This window comes from Glycine max, chromosome 12, assembly GCF_000004515.6.
Source record: "Glycine max cultivar Williams 82 chromosome 12, Glycine_max_v4.0, whole genome shotgun sequence".
Taxonomy (NCBI): Eukaryota; Viridiplantae; Streptophyta; class Magnoliopsida; order Fabales; family Fabaceae; genus Glycine; species Glycine max.
Window position 1 is genome coordinate 37,197,081 of NC_038248.2, and position 21,088 is coordinate 37,218,168.

The 21,088-nt window shown below is 30.4% G+C and overlaps 3 protein-coding genes and 2 pseudogenes across 3 annotated transcripts; 4 read left to right on the plus strand and 1 right to left on the minus strand.

Moving 5' to 3' along the window:
• The first annotated feature begins 4,751 nt into the window (after positions 1-4,751).
• On the plus strand, positions 4,752-5,339 carry LOC100802925 (cysteine-rich repeat secretory protein 38-like; annotated as a pseudogene).
• Positions 5,340-8,537: 3,198 nt separating this feature from the next.
• LOC100803457 (cysteine-rich repeat secretory protein 38-like) lies at positions 8,538-10,183 on the plus strand (annotated as a pseudogene).
• Positions 10,184-12,461: 2,278 nt separating this feature from the next.
• LOC100803995 (cysteine-rich repeat secretory protein 38) lies at positions 12,462-14,379 on the plus strand. Its single transcript, XM_026124725.2, has one exon. It carries the CDS (start codon positions 12,937-12,939, stop codon positions 13,450-13,452), a length of 516 nt encoding a protein of 171 aa, XP_025980510.1. The 5' UTR covers positions 12,462-12,936; the 3' UTR covers positions 13,453-14,379.
• A 151-nt stretch (positions 14,380-14,530) lies between these two features.
• On the plus strand, positions 14,531-15,974 carry LOC100806308 (uclacyanin 1). Its single transcript, XM_003540275.5, has 2 exons — positions 14,531-14,957; positions 15,336-15,974. Exons 1-2 carry the CDS (start codon positions 14,792-14,794, stop codon positions 15,818-15,820), a joined length of 651 nt encoding a protein of 216 aa, XP_003540323.1. The 5' UTR covers positions 14,531-14,791; the 3' UTR covers positions 15,821-15,974.
• Positions 15,975-16,395: 421 nt separating this feature from the next.
• Positions 16,396-18,676, minus strand: LOC100806838 (transcription factor bHLH115-like). The gene is made up of 5 exons (NM_001255691.2): positions 18,390-18,676; positions 18,109-18,165; positions 17,307-17,381; positions 17,066-17,228; positions 16,396-16,897 (listed from the first exon to the last, which is right to left on the minus strand). The coding sequence occupies exons 1-5, from the start codon at positions 18,539-18,541 to the stop codon at positions 16,649-16,651; spliced, it is 696 nt and encodes a 231-aa protein (NP_001242620.2). The 5' UTR covers positions 18,542-18,676; the 3' UTR covers positions 16,396-16,648.
• Between the last annotated feature and the right edge of the window lie 2,412 nt (positions 18,677-21,088).

The following is a 21,088-nucleotide window of genomic DNA, read 5'->3' on the forward strand; positions in this document are numbered from 1 at the left end:
AAAAACTACTAATTAAGTATAATTTTGCAAGGCACAAGAACAAAACACGTCCTTGTCCATATATTGTTCTTGAAGTTGACATTGACATACGTCCACGTGTGTGGTTGAAACATGAGGAGCATCAAATGGCCCATTCATTACTCGTCACGAATATGAGTTGGTGATTCCAAAGAAACATGCATATAAAGTTGATGGACAAAGAAGAATGGAAGATGATTGGGTTTTGGTGACATAGGAATAGTTTTGCTATGAATTCCAACCGTTCAATTGGACACAACAGACAACCACTAAAGAGCCAATAAGATTAGATATCATGTAATCAAATTCAAATTATTGGTAGAAAGGAGTTGTTTATGATTTGCATACGGTTTTGGAAGAAAAAGAAAACTTTCTTTTGGAGGAACAGAAAATAGCCATCGAATGCAATAATTGTAAGGTCTTAGCATAAAAAACAGGTGACATAAAGATAAAGGAACGAATTAACTGGTTACCAGAAACGCTTAAAGGGAAATTTACATATTTATGATGAAACCAAAGCTCAAGCATAAAGTAGCTGCGTGTTGATTTTGTATGGAGTTGTGTTTAATAATTTACATGCTTATTATGGGATGTGTAATTGTGTAAAGATTATCTTTTATCTTTGGAGATTATATCAATATAAGGAATTTTTATGCTTGTAAGTTGTGTTTGTTAAAAGAAGTTTCAACTGTTATGTGATTATGGATTTCTTGTCTCAGAAATGAAACTCTTTATATGATATAATTTCGAATTAATTAAAGAAGGAAATTAAAGAAGGATTATATATAAGTTATAATAATAATTCATTTTAAAATCAGCGTAATTCTCTTAAAAGAGAATATTCTGCAAGAATCATTGACCCAAGTAGTAAGTGACTCGTGACCTCAGGTGGATTAAATTGTGCTAGAATCATTATTTTTTAGATAGTTTTATTTTATTTAAGTAATATTCTCCACTTAACTATCATTCAAGGTGGCTGAGCCAAGTGAATATGGCATGTAACTCTCAGAATTAGAATTAGAATCATACTAGAATTATTATTTTGATGAGGAATTTTTATAAATGTGACTCAATGCTTAAAGTTAGGCTTTCCAGCCTAATTTTTGTCTCACTCAAAAAATCTTAAAAAGGGACAAAGTTAGGGGCATGAAAATGTCGTGCACCTTACTTTAGTTGCATGTGTCGCACAATTTCAGGCTACAAAGTTTCAAGCAATGCTTTAAATCTGGCTATTTTGAATAAGTACATCTCTCAGTTCTATTGCGTCTGCCGTGGGGAAACGAATTCAATGGCTTTGAAGTTGAAAAATGAACGTATACTTCTAATCAACGATTCAAATTTCAAATGATTTAGGTTGTTGTTAACAAGTGTCTCAAAGACACTCATTATGAATTATTAAATATATCTCATTAAATATTTTAACTATTAAAAATCTATATTAATTGAGTTATATATTTTTAATACACCTACAAATTATTGATTTGAGTAAAACCGGATTTCATCTTTAAGGAAGATCGAGTTTTAACATTGTAGATAAAAAAAACATATGACTAACAGCATAGACCCATTAGACAAATTTTCTCACAATTAATCATAAAAAAATCGGTTAATATGTCATATCTATATAACATGGTTAAAAAATATTTTTAATGAAATCAATATTTTAACTATTTATTTCAAAAACAATATATAGTGAATGTATTGCACATGATAAATGTTTATGTGTATATCATTAAATTGCAATAAATAAATATTTATAACATATAAATTATATTATAGAAAACATTTATAATAAATATATTTAAAATACATAAATTATATTGAGTTTAATAATAATGTATTGACAGTGTAAAATTATTTTTTATATTATCATCCAAACATAATTTAACGTTGATATAACTTTTAAGATAATTTTATTAAAACTAACAAATTTATCCTAAATGATGATTTCTGATTGGATGATGTGTAAAATTATTTTAACATAGACTTTTTTTCAATTATATTTTAGATTTATAATCATCAGTTTAAATTATCATATATATGATTAATTACTGATAATTTTTTACAAATTTATTGAAATTTAATTTAAAAATAGAGATAAAAGATACTTAAAAGGGATGAACAATTAAGAATATCAGTATCTAAGAGAGTCAAAGGGAAAAGATGTTATAAACATTTAAGAAGATTTCTATTGTTATTTCTTCAATCAATATTCTTTAATACATTTGTTAGCTCTGATCACTAATACAAAAAAAGGCTCTTTTTTTTTTTATATCAATGGTGGTTAAATAAAAATGAAAACTGGTTACCGGTCACATTCTCTATATGATGAAAAGAGAACCACTTAACATTTTGGTATTAACTTATAAAATTATAAAATCTAAAATATTTTAAGGTTTAAATGTAATTCTTTTTATAATTTACTCTTTTTTTTGGTTTTTTTTAAGTCTCAATTTTTTTTATTGGTTCTTGCGGTTAAAAGTTACTAATAACGGCTGACATGGCTAACGCTTACTGAGGTTAATAAGTGTCAAGTCAGAAAATAATGACGTTAATAAGTGCTATGTCAATAAAAATTGTCATGTTAGCAACACTAAAAACAAAACAAATTTTTTTTAAAGACTAAAAACAATCATTTACATGGACTAAAAGCAAAATAATGACATTAGTAAGATGGAAAAAAAATTAAATCTTAATATAAAATAAATACTTAAATACGTAATAGCATATGTTTAGAATTACCAAAGTTTAGATTGATCTTTTTTTTTTTCTCTTATAGTCTAATTTTGATGGTATGGTCGGTCTTGGTTAAAAAGGTTTAGCTTTTTCTATATGAACACGAACTAAGACAAGGTTTACAAAATCATATTGTTGAGTGATAATTGTAGCCATAAGGACAAACTTTTTGAAGGTTTAATCATGACTAAAAGCCTACATATGACATGCGCGCGATTTGAAGGCTTTGTGATAATAGCACCATGATTTGTTATTTCTCCAAATTCTTGCTATAGAATTAATTCCCGGTGTAATCTTTAAACCCTTATCACACCATTAGCTATGACTATTACCCTAAAATTCATAGCGCCAAAATCATATTACCCTTTGTTGAGCCACACTCGGATTAAATATGTCTACTTTATTTAAAAAATTTAAGGCAAAAAATTATCTAATATTTGTCTTATGCTACTTTTAATATGATCATTTTTGAACTGCAACTTAGTTTATTAATATCTGTCTTATACTATTTTTAAGCTTGACATGATCATTTTTAAACTGCAACTTAGCTTATTAATATTTGTCTTATGTTACTTTTTAAGCTTCACATGATCATTTTTGAACTCTAGCTTAATTTATCAAATAATCTATCAAAGAATATACATTTAAATAGAAAAAGATACATAACTAAATTTTAAGTAGACTTTTAAGTCGATCAGACCAAGACTTAATATAAGATTTAAATACTTTTTCATTCATGTAAATATCACTTTTTTTAGTTCTTATAAATTATATATTTTTTTTCTTTCCTATAAATTATATTATTGTTTTTGTTTTTAATTATGTATGTTTTTAGTTTTTAGTCTCTATTTACTTAGCATGACATGACATGTTTTACTAATGTGAGACTTGTTTACATCATCATTTGATGATATGACATTTGTTGATGTTATATTAATTACATTAATTATTTTGTTAAAAACTTTTAACCATAAAGATCAATGACAAAATAATAATGCATCCCATAAATCTTTTTTAAAAATATTTTTTTATAAGGGCTGAAATAAAAAGAGTAAAATACAGAAAGAAAAAGTACATTTAAATCTTTGTTTAACTTATTAGAACGAGGCTAGGTTTTTTTTTTTTTTTTTTTCTGAGGTTTTGAATGAGGCTAGTTGTTAGGCCATGTACGCATGAACCTACTTGACCCAATCACATTGATTGCTTAAGCTTACTGTTAAATGGATTGATTTGCTTACACCCAAATTTAAACTAACTTGTATTTAACAGGCTCATCTCTGCACAACAAGCTTGTGAACCGGATTGCATGCCCTTTCTATTTACAATAAAATCTGTGGCTTCTTTTTGTAAATACACCACCCTGCTTTTTGGTTAAAAAACTTTCTTCAAACAATACTCTTATATACGTGGCAATGCGGCATGATTCAATATTTCGATTACACACAAAAAAATGACTCTTTCGAAAATTAAACTTTGAAAATATGTTAAATGTTAATATTTCTATAAATTAATTTTGAGAATTATATAAGTATCTTCAGTCTTTTATACATTTTATGTTTCATATGTATTGATAAAAAAAAAAGTTTCAAATGGGAATTTATTTATATACGTGCATTCCCATCATAATGTTAGGGAAGAAGATAAACTCACACACACATAGAAACTGAAGATAGATGATAAAGGTAAAAGTAAAATTCTTATTGATCACACACACATCAGTTACTAACTACCATTAGCTGATAACTGTCCTAACTACCCACTAACAGAATTAACTACCACACTCATATTTGGATTATTTCACAACACATAACACTTGTATATATCAGTAATAGATCAACGTAGCAGAAGGATTGGAGGATCGATCAGCAACCAACCATATTTTTTTTTTTGTGTGATGTTTGCATCCCATTTCCAATTCCATTTACAAATTACAATTTACAAGCAATGTGCTGAAAGTTTCCATAGCCACATACATGTACCTGTCATTCTGATCTTCTCTTCTGAACGGACTAACATAATACAAGACCCCTTCAACGGGTTTTGGTGTTGGCTCTGCAGGCCAACACCAAAACCAAAAGGCATATGGGCTTGCCCTTTGCCGTGGCGACGTGTTGGCTGCAGAATGCAAAACTTGTGTCTCTGAGGCACCCAAAGAAATCCTCAGTCGCTGTCCCTACAACAAAGGTGGCATCATTTGGTACGACTATTGCATGTTCAGGTACTTGGACACTGATTTCCTTGGCAAAATTGACAACACAAACAAGTTCTACATGTGGAACTTGAAAAATGTGAGTGACCCTGCAACGTTTAATTATAAGACTAGAGAGTTGTTGAGCCAGCTTGCTCAGAAAACTTATGTGATGAATAATAAATTGTATGCAACTGGAGAGGTAAAGCTTGAGAATTCAGAGACACTTTATGGGTTGACTCAGTGCACTAGAGATCTTTCTAGCAGTGATTGCAAGAAGTGTCTTGATGATGCAATCAATGAACTCCCAAATTGTTGTGATGACAAAGAAGGAGGTAGAGTTGTGAGTGGAAGCTGCAACTTCCGTTATGAGATATACTTCTTTGTTAAGGAGTAAATACTCGAATCTTATGGATTGAGCCTCATCAGTTGTAAACCTTATAAGGCTATTCAAATAATGCATGAATAAATTGATTAATTATTCTATTTTTATAGTGCTAGTATTTTTTATAGCTCAATTTTAATTGTATATCCTTTATTTATATTGCATCTCTTATTTTATTGGTTTAAAAGCAGTTTTTGTCCCTTACTTTTATGTTTGTGTAATTTTTGTAACCTTTATTTTTAGCTGAGAAATTTTAGTTCCTGAATTTTTATCATATGTTAAAATTAGATCTTTTCCTTAATCTCTCCACCTAAATAGTCAAAGAATTTGTTAATATCGATCGATAAAACAACATTTGACACATGGGATGAGGGGAAGAATGTTTAACAAAAAGGAAACTAATTATATAGTAAAAACAAAAATAGAAGAACATCGATCCATGCTTCATTGTGAATCAATTAAGCTCAGCTCAATGTTTCATATATATTTTATAATGACTCCTTTATTGAAAACACTAAGTGATGCAGAAAAAAAATAAAAATCTGCCGAACCCATTTACAGTACGTGACTCATAACAACAAGCAACCAGTAGTACGTAGCTTGCATATAAAAAAAAAAAAAAAAACACTAGTTACATGTGCAGTATCAAGTATATACCCTTCAAGTAAATTTTTTTGGAAAAACGTTCAATTAAATGACAAGGACAATTTGCTCTTGTAATATGGGAATGAGTGGTGTGTGTGTGTATATAAATAAAAGAGCGGGAATAATTTAATCGTTATCGAAATGAAAAAGTGGATTATCCGTTTAGTTTGCACTAAGTTCCACTTCAACTCTTCTTCCAAGCAAAAGAAGGAGTACGTCGTGCAGAGATTCTCGCCTATCCAGGTTACTTCAAATTCATGTTTTCTTTTTTTCAATTTTGAAGACTGCTAATGCTTAAAATTCGAGGGGTATTTCTGTTGTAGTCATAGCTAAAATCATAGTTTGGAAATTGATTAACTTTATATATATATGCTCATAGTTTACTCGAGTAATAATGTCAAAATACCATTTCGCTCATTTTGTAGTGGTATATTAGTTTTATAGTGACACCATAGTATTTGTCAATATACAGAACATATTTCCCATAATAAAATTGGAAAACTTATCATTATAATATAAATTAATGTAGATCGACAATAACTAATAGTAAACGATTACTTTTCTCGTCCATTGCACGCGTTTAAGGACTACATTTTTTTTATATATAAAAGAAATGTTCCGAGTTTAGATTTTCAGTTTCTCTCTCTCTCTCTCTCTCTTTTTTTTTTTTTTTATCACAACTTTTTAAAGAAGCGGTCCTTTTTAACCTTTTCAAATAATATAAAATGAAAAGGTTATGTATATTTAGTGTTAAAAGAGTGTATTCTTTTGTTATTTGTAAGTTCTGGGTTCTATAATGTAAAGGACATCTTAAGGTATTTAATTTCTCAGTCATTAATTTCTTTTATATCTTGGATTAACATTACAGTTCTTTGTTTTCCTTTTATACTTATTCATTTTTTGCTAATTTAATATGCAAGTTTAGAGATAAATCCAACGTAATAAACCCTTTCAAAATGTGTGTGTGTGTGTGTATATATAGCTTTTACTTTTCTAATTAATCTATTTTTTAAAAACAAAATATAGTTTTCTTCTCCTTTTTTTTTGGTAAAATTAAATTTCCATATACTCTTTCAAAAATAAATAATCAAGACTCTCCATTTGTCGTCTACCTCTTTTCTTTTCTTTTTTCTCTTCGTTAAAAGTGAAATGGAGTAATATTTAGACTAGCATCTTACTAATTTCCAACATTTTTCTTCCTAAAACCTATTCAACACCTAAAGAGAAAAAAAATATAAATATGATAAATTTTATGATATGATAGAAAAAAAGAGAAAAAAATAAAAAATATTAATGAAATGTTTAAAATAAAAATAATGCTATTTAGTGTGAAAAAATTCTTACGAAATTGAGTACAAAAGAGTGAGAATTTATAACCATAAATGGTGGGTTCCTGTAAAAAATGATTTAATGTATCTACCTACCCATGTAACATTTTTAACCAATCACATGTTTAGTAATTTTTTCACGAATTTGGATTCATACTATATAAAAAGTATTCTCCTTAAAATAAATGGTAGTTCGTCTATCATTACTCCTAATAAAAAATGTTTGTATGCAAAGATATTTTTGTTACACACTAAGGAAAATAATTATATTAGTCAATGATGATAAGTGATGCAGAAAGATATTTTGTGATTACATACTAGCTACTATAGGCTTTAGCGTCATTAGCAACGTCATAACCATTAATTATCAAGTTGATATTACCACTAGGGTTTTATTAATGAATATTGTTAGGATATTAATTAAGAAATTAAAAAAATATTTATTGTAAATTAAAATTATGAATAATATAATTTTTCATCTATCAATAAAAATATTTATATTTTAAATTTTTTAACTAATATCTTTATAAGACTAATTATTATTTGCCTTACCACCATTATTCTCATTACTTTTTATAAGGATAGTTTTATGATACATACATGCAACTTATGTTAGTATCTATTAGTAGGTTATGCGATTGCATGCACTCCGTGTGCTGCGATGATGTAACCTTTGTTTTATTAGGATAGTGTTTAATATTCTTTTTCTGATAGTTGTATTGAAACCTTATTTTATTTTATTTATTCCTTTATTTTAGCCTTGTAAGAGTATCCCTATATATTCTTGTCTTAATGACTTGTCTTAATAAAAAAATTTGCTTATAATATGTGCTTTTAAAATAAATTTTGTGCTTTTTAAAAAGGAAATTTAAAGTTTTTTTTTCTGATTCTATTATTAATATAAAGTATACATCGTCGAAAAAAGTGCACACTAAAAGTTTGTATTTTACTCCTAACATCATTTACTTGATACTCAAGGTTAATTAGAATTTAAACTATAAATGACTGATTAAAAGATATAAATTGTTATCACTTGTGTCAGAAAGATAAAGACAATGATACAAGAACTAAAGTATTTCGACTTTGAAATCTTTTACAAATTATATTAAAGGCATATATGTCAATGCCAATTTCGTCGATGAAACAAATTATTCTCTCTTAAATAGTCTCACTCTCATCAATTCTATCGTCAAAACAATCAAACAAAGAAATATCTTTGATCACTCATTCTTCTACAATGTCTTCCAAGCCCTTCACCACTTTTCGCTTGATCACGTTGACCCTACCTCTCCTTCTCCAAACATCTTTTGAAGTTAACCCTCTTTAACATGTCTGCTCAGGGTCTGAGAGCTTCACAGCTCGTAGTCCCTTTGAAAATAATCATCCTCAAGCTCATTTACAATCCCTATTCTTCAGGTTTTGTGGCAGCCTCAATGGGTCATTTCGAGGACCAGAGAACCTACGACCTTGCTCTTTGCCGCGGCGACAACGTGTTGGCCTCAGAATGCAAAACCTATGTCTCTGATGCAACCAAAGAAATCCGCAATCGCTGCCCTTACAACAAAGGTGCCACCATATGGTATGACTACTACATGTTCAAGTACTTGGACACTACTGATTTCACCGGCAAGGTTGACAACACAATCAAGATCTATATGTGGAACGTGAACAGCGTGAGTAGGGACCCTCCAACTTTTAACTCTAATATTAGAGAGTTATTGAGCCAGCTTGCTTAAAAGGCTTATCAGAATAATCCTAAGAGTGTGTTTGGATGTGGGAAAAGAATTTTAAATTCTGAGAATTTCAATTGCTTCAATTTAAATTCCATTATTTTTAAAATTTTATGTTTGGATATAACCTCGAGCTCTCTCTTCAACAATCACAGAATTACCACCAAATCGCAAAATTACCTCCGGTTAAACCTCTTTGGCGACAACAACGCCTCGGGATCCCCGCACCTCAGCCGGCTTGACGAGAACGCCGTCGTGGATGCCACCCCCGACGACTACAGAAACATCGGACTTGCTATCGACTTGCTCTGCCGCAACGAGCTCCCCCTGCTATTGTACCTCACGCTCGACTCCGACAACGGGAAAAAACCCCTCCTCCAGAAGAATAGTGACTTCATCCCTCTATAATACTTGGACGAAAACACCCTCGGCTTTCCCAATGATTCGAATGGCGAAGGCCCCTTGCTCCAGAATCTACTACTTCCTCTCCGGTACCGCCATGGCGACGCCGTAGTCGGTTCCATCACCATCCTCTCCAACGTCAGACTCTCTTCAAATCCAAACGAGTAAGACCTCTCGAGCAGAAAATCCCTAAAACAATCCTTTGAGTTAACGTTCGCCGGAGAGCATGTTGTTGGAGAGCTTGTTGCCGGAGAGGGCGAGGTACTGGAGGTGTTGCCAGGTGTCGTACTTGGGAGGGATCTGGTCGGAGAATAAGTTGCCGCCAAGGTAAAGGTGGCGGAGGAAGGGCATGGTAGCGACAGAGAGAGGAATTTCCAAATTCACTCCCTTGAAGATAGAATTTGAAATTTTATTCTTTCAACTAACTAAAATTTCTTTTAAAATTCTAAAATTTTGAATTTTTTTTTATTAAAATATCCAAATAATTACTTTTAATAAAAAAAAGAATTTAATTTCCTATAAAAAATACATTACCTAATTAAATTATTCTATTCAAACACACTCTTAATTTAAAATCTGATAATTCAGCCACACTTTATGGATTGACTCGGTGCACACAAGACCTTTCTAGCAGTGATTGGAAGGTGTGTCTTGATGATGCAATAGTTGTTGTGATGGGAAACAAGGTGGCAGAGTTCTTGGTGGAAGTTGTAACTTCCGATATGAGATATATCCCTTTTTCAAAGAGTAAACTAATACTTCAAGCTTATTATAGAACTCTTTAATTGTAATATAAATATGCATGTGTAAACCTTATGTATTAGTATGCTTTTTAATTGGCACACAAATGAATAATGATAGGACGGCTTGATAGGGAGAGAAGAAAGAGAAATGTAAAATAAGATGGGTGGGAGATGTAAATATGTAATATAATGGACCTCAAGTAAAAATAAAAAAATGAACCTTGAAAAAGTGTTGTTTGAATAACATTAATAAATTATGCTTGTTTTTTAGCATAAACACGTGCGGAAGTTTGTGTGTGAGGAATTGAGGGCACTTTATGTGTCTTAGTATGTATTTTCTCTCGAATTAAAACGTTCACTTATAATTTGTACTTAAATATTAATAAATTTAATTAATTTTATTTTTATTTAATGATATTATTCTTAATACATTTTTAATTTAATTATAATTTTATTTTTAAGGACTCTTTTTTTATTTATTATAACAACTTCAGATAATTAAATGATGTTTTAGGAATAGTTTTAATTTTTAATTGAAATTAGTAAAATCAAATGATATCAACTAATTTTCTTAATTAGTATGAAATTAGTCATTTTTGTTTATATATGAGTTTAGAAGAATATATATATATATATATATATATATATATATATATATATATATATATATATTCTTATGATCATTGTTGACTAAAATTTGGTTATTTGTTCTTAAATTTTATTACAATTTAAGAACTAATTAAAGGGTCTTACTAACCAATACCTTTATGGCATTGGTTAAGAAACTAATAAAAAAAATATTATAAAGATCATAAGAGAATGTAAAAAAAAAATCATGAACATCATAATTTTATGTATTTCAATAAAAGTTTTTCTTCTTTTTAGTTCCGTAATCAATATCCTAGGTGGATAGGTCATATTTTCCTTAATTAAAAGCTTTTAATTTCAAAATGTGTGCTTAATTTTGCAAGTCTTTTGTATTCAAGATCACCGGAATGTGTTGCTCTTTTTCATTCTGGAATTTGTAGAAATATAAATAAGTTCACTGAAAATCTTGAAAGGTTTAATCAATGTCCTAAGTACATTGGTTATATTTTCCCTAATTAAAAGCTTTTAATTTCAAAATACGTGCTTAATTTTGCAAGTCTTTTGTATTCAAGATCACTGGAATGTGTTGTTCTTTTTCGTTCTGGAATTTGTAGAAATATAAATAAGTTAAGTGAAAATCTTGAAAGGTTTATTAAGGTTTTTGAAGGTTGAGATAAGTGAAAAACTAACAAGAAATAAAATATGTGCCTAATTTGAAGAGTTTGATTGTGATAATAAAATTGAAAACGTGAATTTCATTAATGGTGAGATTATTTAAATGAAATGAATTTAATGAAGACACATGCACACGCGTACACACACATGTCTTCTGTGACTAATGTCATTAATCACTAAATTTGTTGCTAACTTCGAAAATGGTCGTATTTTATGCCGGTCTCTAAATCCATTGTTAATAATTACTTTTGTGACTAAGGTTTTTCCGTAGCTGCATTTGGTGGCTATATATTTATGAATTATAAATTTTAAAAATAACAATATCATATCTGAAAAATAAAACAACAAAGTGAAAGGTATTAACAACAAGCAATTTAGTGACCTGTTATTAATCTGATGTTTTGTTTTTGAACATTTGAGTTGTAACAATTAATTTAATGTTGTTATTTTTTTAATTGTTCTTTTACAAGTCAAAATTTCATTTTCTTCAAAATTATCATTCATTGTAGATACAGAAATTCTAGAACTACGTTTTTTAACATACCATTTATTAATTGAAATTTATTATAAATTACATGATCTCACTTTTTATTTTAATGAATTTCTCTCTTTGATTTTATATATAGTTTGCAATAAATGTTAAGTAATAATAAAGAGTGTCTTAAAAGAAATGTGTTAAAGAATACGTGGCTAATAATCTTCTTATAAATATTCTTATTTATTCATTCTTTTCTTTTGAGTAATTAAATAAATATTTTAGGGTTATAGTAGATTTGGAGACAGAAGTCATCACTTTTCTTTTCTTTTTTTTGGCTAATAATCTTCTTATATATATATATATATATATATATATATATATATATATATATATATATATATATATATTATTTGAGACAGAAGTCATTACTTGATTCTTTTTTTTGCTCTATTTTATGGGGACCAAAACAGTATTTAAGATTATTATTAGATCTTAATTATGGTGAGTGGTTCGTGGGTAAACCACTTCTTTAGCTGGTTCACCGCAGCATCACCATTTTGTAGATATCATGTTCGAAAGTGTTTTTCCACTAAGTTTAGTGCGTTCTCCAATTGGACTCTCCAGGAAAAGTAATGGAAATGGGGGAAATGGGGGTTAGATCAGGTTGCCACTAGGCTCAAGTCAGCGACTTCAACTCCATTCTAGGCCAAAGTAACCTCTATCTATTAATTGAAAACAGATTATTACAAGTAGAAACGTTAACAGACATGGCCTTAGAAATTTGAACCCAATGATCAAATAATCCCACCATCCAAAATGCTCTCCATCTTTCTCAATCTCTTAGTGTTCTCTCTTTCCTTCCAAGGAAGCAATTCTATTAGTCCCTTATTTCGTTTCTGTTTTAACCGCGAAAATTACACTGATCCTAGCCCTTAAGCTACCAACTTAAACCAGTTGTTTGACCTGCTACACACCAAAGTGCCTCCTACTGGTTATGGATATGGTTCCATTGGCCAAGGCATGGACCAAGTGAACGGTCTAGCCTTGTGTCGCGGTGACGTCAACGCCACAAACTGCATGGCTTGTGTCAATGAAGCAACCAAAAAGCTTCAAGAGAGGTGCTCAAAGAAGAAGGGGGCAATAGTATGGTACGATTACTGCCTTCTCAAGTACTCAAATGAATACTTCTTTGGTGAAATTGATGAGAAGAACAAGTTCTATATGGTTAACATATACGACGTGGATGACCCCTCTACTTTCAGTGATAAAGTCAATGAGTTGCTAAGTGGTTTGTCTTATAATGCTTCTCAAACTCCCATGTTGTATGCCGTAGGGGAATTGCAACTCCAAGAGTCAAAAACGTTGTACGGTTTGGCTCAGTGTACAAGGGACCTCCTTGGCCCTGGTTGTAAGAAGTGTCTTGATGATGCTATTAGTGATCTTCCAAATTGTTGTGACGGAAAGCAAGGTGCACGGGTTGTGGGTGGGAGCTGCTATGTTAGATATGAACTATACCCTATTGTTGAGGACCCCTAGACCATATAACTTTTTCAGTTTCTGCTACATCAAATTATGTTATGTATGCTATACTACTTGATAGTTAATAAATGTTCATGTGGACTCGGAAGCAGCCCAATGGAGATTACTAATCGTAGACACTTGGATTGATAATATTTTTTGCTACAGCACTTGGATTAATTGATAATTGATTTGTAAAAAGTTGTGTGGATCATATTAGAAATTTATCTTTTTCTAAAAACTGATTTTGAATGTCAAATGCTAAACAATAATTTGGAAGGAGAAAACATAATTAAATGTACACATTTTCGCTGGCTGGCGTAGCTTAATTAAAATTTTCTTTAAACAAGTGTTGGGTTTTAAATTTCGGGTGATTCCTAACACTTTATGGTGGAAATCATTGCATTGAGATATCAAATTGATGCCTCTTCCAAACAGATAACCGAGGAAATTTACCGCTGCCAGTATGGTGTCGTGATTGTGTTTACATAAGTAGATGATTGTTTTTTATTTTTTATTTTTTATGTTACCAGCATTCGAACTCAGTCCCTAATGAAATTGTCTTCCGAGTTACGACAATTATCATACGGACCAAGAGTGTCGGTACAGATGAAATGTAACACTGTCAATGTTAGTAAATACTAGTATTTGTTTCCTCTGCATTTAATTATATGATATTCCTCATTATATCCCTACTCGCCAACATTTCAGAAAATAGTTTAATATTGCCCGGATACATGGGTTGGTTGGATACATGGATTAGGTGCACCACAAGGGAAGAACAGGCAAAGGCTCAAAATTATTGCCCGGATTGGTTAGACTCGAGGAAAACTTGCTAGTGAAATATTTTGGTACAATGATGTGTGTGCAAGTGAACTAAGTCACAAATTTCTGACAGTGGATTTGATATAATAGTTTTCAAATTATAAATGTGGAAAAGGCCAACTTGAGTTGTTGTCAATCCAACAACTATCATCTGAAAATTCTACACCTGTGGATCCGCCAGGCATCAACCACTCAAACGCCTCTCACCCTTTCACTTAACCAGCAAAATTTAATAAATAATAGATTAGGAATCAAATGGAAGAGTCAAGACAGACAGGAAAAGAGCACTTGAATTCCAACTAAGATAATCCCCCTCATCTGCATGACTATACCAATTCCAGCATTGCATGACTGAACCACAAGCACACATCATCATTCTAAAGATTCTGCCCCAAATTCCTTTAATCCTCTATATATAGACTTCTAAACTCAACTCAAATGTCAATCACATCCAAGCAATTAACTTTGATCAATTCTCATCTCTTGTGACTCTTCTCTGTCACTCACATACCTCACTTAGCTGTTAGCAAACATGGGTGTTCCTGAATTGATGTTCAGGGTATCTTTTATGGCTGTACTCATCAAATTGGCCTCGGCTACAAATTACATTGTTGGAGGACCAAGTGGTGGGTGGGACACAAACTCAAACCTTCAATCATGGGCATCTTCCCAAATATTTTCAGTGGGAGACAGTCTTGGTAAGTCACTATTAGCATGCATCAAAACATTACCTTTATGTTGATCATACTAAAATACTCCCTCCGTTCCTTTTTAATTGTTGAAATTTTGAAAAAAAAAATGTTTTGTATTTCTTGTCATTTACAAAGTTCAAAATCACATTAATTACTCTTTTATCAATTATATCCTTACTTTTCACCTAATTTATAATTAATTTACACATTGAGTGAAGTGGAAATGAAAGCGGGTAATATGAGAAATCACACAACAATTTTATTAGAATCAAGAAAATTTATTGTATTTCTTGATTTTTCTGTTGAAATCTTAAAAGACAAATAAAAAAAAAACGGAGTATAATGCAAAATATTATGTGAAGTTAATGACATTGATGCATGCAGTTTTCCAGTACCCGCCAAACCATGATGTGGTTGAAGTTACAAAGGCAGATTATGACTCTTGCCAGCCAACTAACCCAATTCAGTCTTACAATGATGGCGCCACAACCATCCCTCTCACTTTACCGGGGAAAAGATACTTCATCTGTGGGACAATAGGACATTGCAGCCAAGGAATGAAGGTTGAAATAGACACTCTTGCCAGTGCAACAAATTCTGTCACACCAGCAGCATCTCCTGAAGATTCTACTACTTCACCTGCAGAATCTCCTGAAGTCATTATCTCCTCATCCCCAAGTCCATTGTTCCAGACACATCTAGAAAGTCCTACATTCTCTCCAGTCATTCCTTCCACTGAATTTCCTGCTTCTACTTCACCTCTAGCACAACATTCATCAGACTTCTCAGCTTCATCAACCAGTAAAGGAAATCTACAAGCCTATGTCGCAGTAGTGTTAAGCTTTCTAATCATGCTTATGTCCTTCTAAGGATGGGAAAAATCTCACTCAACCGTTGCTTCTAAGTTTATTACATGTGAAAATTTATTTTGCTGCTCTCTTTCTCAGTTTGGTGTGGTTATTGCTTACAACTTCGGACTTCGAAGATATATAATTTCTATGAGCATGTATTATTATTCAATGATATTTGATTTTAGACCCTATTACTGAAACTGCTTTTTGGATCATCCTACAAAGGATAAGCTTGCACTTACCAACTTCAAGTCTTCTAAACTTTGCTTAAAAATCAAAAGGACACTGAAATACTTTCACACTATAGCAGATGCTGTGAGAAAGACAGGACAGGACACATAGAAGGGAATTTCCCATGCATTAATACACCGCAGAAAATCATTTTCCTATCAAGCACACTATATAAGTATGATGTGGTATAACAATTAACACACACTCGTTATAATCTCCCTTTACATTGCCATTTCGTGATTTGGACATAGCATTCATTGAGTATCTTGGAACAATAGGCACTTTCTGTTGCTAAAAATGAAAGAAACATAGGTTATAATTATGGTTCTAGAACCTAGGCCAAAAAAAAAAAAGAAAACATTACAGCAAAGAACCACTTAAACTCACTTTTATTTTTAATAATGCAACACACTTTGTAGCCATGACATGTAGCACTTTCTTATCATAGTTCAGACAGCAACAGCACAAACTTATACTATTAACCAGTTTCCGAGCACACTTTCTACCAGTGACTTTAGAAAACACACATTAGACAGGATGGATAACTTAAACACAAAAATATAACACATGTAAAGAACACATACAACAAAGAAGTGGATGCTATTGCTAACCACTTTATGCAACTGGAGGTCGAAGCAGATGATCCTTTGAAGTATCAACTGCAGCAGGGGACATAAACTGCCACATGGCAATTCCAGGGTATCCAATGAAAGGTATCAGCTTGTGGCTACCAACTTGCCCTTTAGCATCTGGGGCTTGAGGTAGGAAGCTGGGTTGTATATTTGTCAGTTTCACTTGCTTCTCCAACTTTTCTTTCTCTTCCTTCAGCCTATTCTTCTCATCACGAAGCTCATTCTTCTCACCCTGCAAGGAAACAGAAGCTCAGAAGCTCAGAAACTACACACAATCAACACATAATCTTACAACGACCAATTATTTTGAGAAACAGAAAGCCAAAATGAATTTCTGACAGATATAACCATATTGCATCAATTCATCAAAATAAAATAATCTCTAGAAACAGAAAATCACCTTCAATTCTTTAACTTTTGCCTGTAATTCATCATTCATTTCCTTCAGCCTCTCGGCTTCATTTCTCAATTGGATTACCACTCGAGCCGCATCGCTTAATAATGCAACTTTGTCTGTTTTGGGCTGTCTACCAGGCTCCAAGATCGAACTCAATTCCAGAAACCTTAAAATCATGCCAAATTGAAGACATGAGATTTAGAAGACTAAATTCAATCACACAATATGCAAAATAATAGCATGCCTCTCATTAAGTTTATCCCTTCGCAATTTCTCACGACATGCCTTGGAGCCAGATGCACATGATTCAGTCCTTAACCTGAAGAGAGAGAAAGGTGACAAATAAAAAAAAAAGACACACAAAGGCTAATTAATCACAAATTTCAAGTTAATTGTAGGCAAACAGAATCACGTCAAAATTACAGTCACTTGATTGAACTTTGCCACCAAGCATAGGAGAGAAGTATAATTTTAACATTGTTATTAGTTGACTAAAGATTAAACTTGATCGCTGTTAGCTAAGTAACAAAGAAACATAAGACACTCTTAATCTCTAATTTTATGAACATCAATTAACATATGAGAAACATTTTTTTATGTCCATATTCTTTATTTTGACTAATCTGTAATAACAATTGGTTTACAAAGGCAATTGAAAGAATCATTTTGAAATTCAAAGTGAACGATAAGATTCTTTTTACTCAAACCCACGTTCACCATAGTACATACATAGCATTAATTTCCTCTTCTATATTCACAACATGGTGAAAACTGTATGTAAAGTTCTAGCCGACAGAGTTTGGATAATTGGGGTGCTCTTTTGCTGTAGAATCTCATAATTCATAAAACATGTCACAGGACAGGTTTCAAATTGTACAAATTTCTAAATTATCCTGGTTATGACTCACACGTCCTTGCTCCATGCCAAGATTCCAAATCATAGAACTTTGAACCCAATCAATAATAGTTACTAAAACTTAAAGCAGTTGTGGAGCTACAACTTTTACTTCATATATTCTTTACAGGGCCATAGGTGATAATATTACCGCTTTGAAGGACCATTTTCCATGACAGTTGAATCCAGTGAGTATTCCATTTCCAAGCTGCAATTATAAAATAATCATCATGAGACAGTTCTAGCTAACTTTCTAGTAAAGATTAATTAAATTTCTTCTTTCTAGAGAACAATAAGAAATACAATACTATTCACTACAAAAGCATCAAAAAATATTATTCACTACAATTCTCATGCTTAAAATTTTGTGGTGCAGAGTGTAAACCAAAGAGAAAGTAAAAGAAGAATAGAAAGTTAGAAACCAAACCCAACCTCATATTTGAAGGACCCTTGAAGTTGTAACTCTGGGGCCCCCAACTGAAACCACCAGAGTCTGAAGCCATGAAGTCAGAACCAGCAACAGGGATATCAAAGCCATAATCATAAAGCCAACCGCAGGCACCACCTGAGGAATTCATGTCCATATTGCAAGCAAGAAGAGAGAAGAAGAAGAAGAAGAAGAGTGTGTATGATCAACTGAGGCCAAATGGAGAGTAGTGAATAGCGTGAGAATATTATAATACTATGTAATGTAACATAAAACATTATTCATTTGTTCCTTTGGCTTTTGTTTATTTTACTTGTTACTAATCTTTCTTTGGTTGTGGGAGTAAAGAGAAAGTCATTGTGATTATGAGGGTGTGACGCAAGCAGCAGATTGTGCGTCACGCTAGAACAGTGCACACCATGGCCAAATTGGCATTACGTTGTTACAGTGCAGAGGAGCCAAGTAAACGTCATCTCTCTCCTTGGTTTATGCCTTTGAGTTGGGAACGTTTCACAGGCAAAGCTGAGTTGACCATTCAGCCACCTTATTATTTTACACAAAAAAACATGGAAAGCATATAGTGGCAAATTATCTCTGTTATGTTTTTTAGTTGCTGTTGTGGGTGAAAGAGCATGGGAATCATTCAACTTATTGACTTGGAGATTAATCTCTTTTATGGAATTAGGATACATGAGTGTTATGGATAAGTGGTTTAAAGTAAGAAATGTAACATAATCTTTCCTATTCGATAAATCATTTTTTTACATGTGAATATAACATAACCTTACATTCCTATATGAAAATTATCTCTGTAAAGATATAAGGGAATTTTAACTTCTTTTTTTTTTTTCTAACGTCAAGTATTCTCCATAGTATGTTTTTATTGGTACGAGACAGAGGAATCCTCCGCGCGAGTAATTCTATTCCAGCAGGCTAAGATTGTGAGAGAGAATATTTAATGTTGAATGTAATTACATATGAAGATTTGGAGTGTGTTTGACAATCTACATTAATAGTTTACAAGCTTTTTGTCACTAGTTTTAACTTAACAATTTGTTTAACTAGCTTATAAGACAAAAAAAAAAAACTTATTTACAACACAAACTTATTTTAAGAACTTTTTTCTTATTTGTATAACCTAGTTCTACCAGTCTATAGCTTATAATCTATTAGTTTTTTCTTTTTCTATTTATATCCTTACTAAATTATTTGAAATTTTTTTCACTTTTTGTCCAATTTTAAACCATTTTTTTGTCTGCCCTGCTTTTCTTACCGAAGTTACTTTTTGTCTGTCACGTCTTTTGCTCTCAAACCTTTTAAATTATAATTTGTTTTGTTGAAAAACAAGAAACATATGACAAGAAAGCAAAACAACTACGATCTATTTTATATAATATAAAATCAGAAATTCTTTATCATTTCTTTATAATATTAAAATTAAAAATTATTTTTTAATTTTTAAGGAGATAAGTTGTTGCAAATTAATTAAAATATTAGAAGTTATATATATAATCAAATAATTAAATATGTCTTTATCTGACATTTTACAATTATAAGCTAGTTTATTAATTAATGTCACCAAATATTTTTAATTCAATAAGCTGGTAGTTATAATTTTTTCGGCTACAAACTTTTAACTTATAAACTTCAGTTATCTTATAAATATTTAATTAGCTTACAAGCAATTTTTTTTTTTTATCAAATATACTCTAAAATTTAAGATTATTAATAGTTTAACAGCTTTGTGCCAATTAATCCCATGCTCAATAATGTCTACACAGGAATTCAATTATTTTTTGAGGGATGAACAAATAAACAAATTATTATTATCTAGTGATGTCAACTTAAATGTAGAGTTAAAATTATTTATTAAAATTTAGGAAAAATTGTAATTTTAATTTATGTAAAAAGAATCTTGATATGAGTTGAACTCTTGATCATTCATTTAAAGGTAAAATAATAAATCATTAACACACTTACTTTATTTAATTAATTTTATAAACATTATATTACATGTATCACTAATCAAGAGTTACAATTTTTTTTAATTAAAAAACTTGTAAATTAACATAAAAAAACTCAGTATTTAAATATATTTAATATTTAACATTACATATATTTATTATTACTATAAATTTTCTTTTAATATATATTAATAAATTATTATATATATAAATCTTTACTTATTTAATTATAACTTTTAAAAAATTACATAAAATAATTTAAATAAATAATTTAAATTTTAATTTATGAAATTTACTTGATTTATATAACTGGTATTGAAAAATTTATTTAGTAAATAATTTTTATAGTTCAAACGAAAATATTAACAGGAAACTTTCTTAAAAAATTAAATATTAAAATTTAATTATTTTATATAATTAGAATAAAACTAATTTACATATTAAAATAAATTTAATTAATTTATATCATTTATATACTAATTGATGTAATTATATTGATTTATATAATTAGAGTAAAAAATATTTTATATTAAAATCAATTTATAAAATAATTTATATTTTAATTTATGAAATTTAATTATAAATATATAAAAATTTGTTCTTATTTAATTATAATTTCTTAAAAAATTACATAAAAATCATTTTATGTAATTTATACGAATTAATTAAATTAAAAATAATATTTAAATAATCTAAAGAAATAAAATTTTATTACTTTTTGTATTTAAAAGATTTTTTTA

What these genes read in the sequence shown, in the direction of transcription:
- LOC100803995 (XM_026124725.2), top strand. Translation starts at nt 12,937, where the DNA reads ATGGACCAAGTGAACGGTCTAGCCTTGTGTCGCGGTGACGTCAACGCC.
- LOC100806308 (XM_003540275.5), top strand. Translation starts at nt 14,792, where the DNA reads ATGGGTGTTCCTGAATTGATGTTCAGGGTATCTTTTATGGCTGTACTC. An exon ending in TTCAGTGGGAGACAGTCTTG is followed by an intron (nt 14,958 to 15,335) that starts GTAAGTCACTAT and finishes TGATGCATGCAG; the next exon opens with TTTTCCAGTACCCGCCAAAC.
- LOC100806838 (NM_001255691.2), bottom strand. Translation starts at nt 18,541, where the DNA reads ATGGACATGAATTCCTCAGGTGGTGCCTGCGGTTGGCTTTATGATTAT. An exon ending in AAGGGTCCTTCAAATATGAG is followed by an intron (nt 18,166 to 18,389) that starts GTTGGGTTTGGT and finishes TTATAATTGCAG; the next exon opens with CTTGGAAATGGAATACTCAC. An exon ending in AGGGATAAACTTAATGAGAG is followed by an intron (nt 17,229 to 17,306) that starts GCATGCTATTAT and finishes CATGATTTTAAG; the next exon opens with GTTTCTGGAATTGAGTTCGA.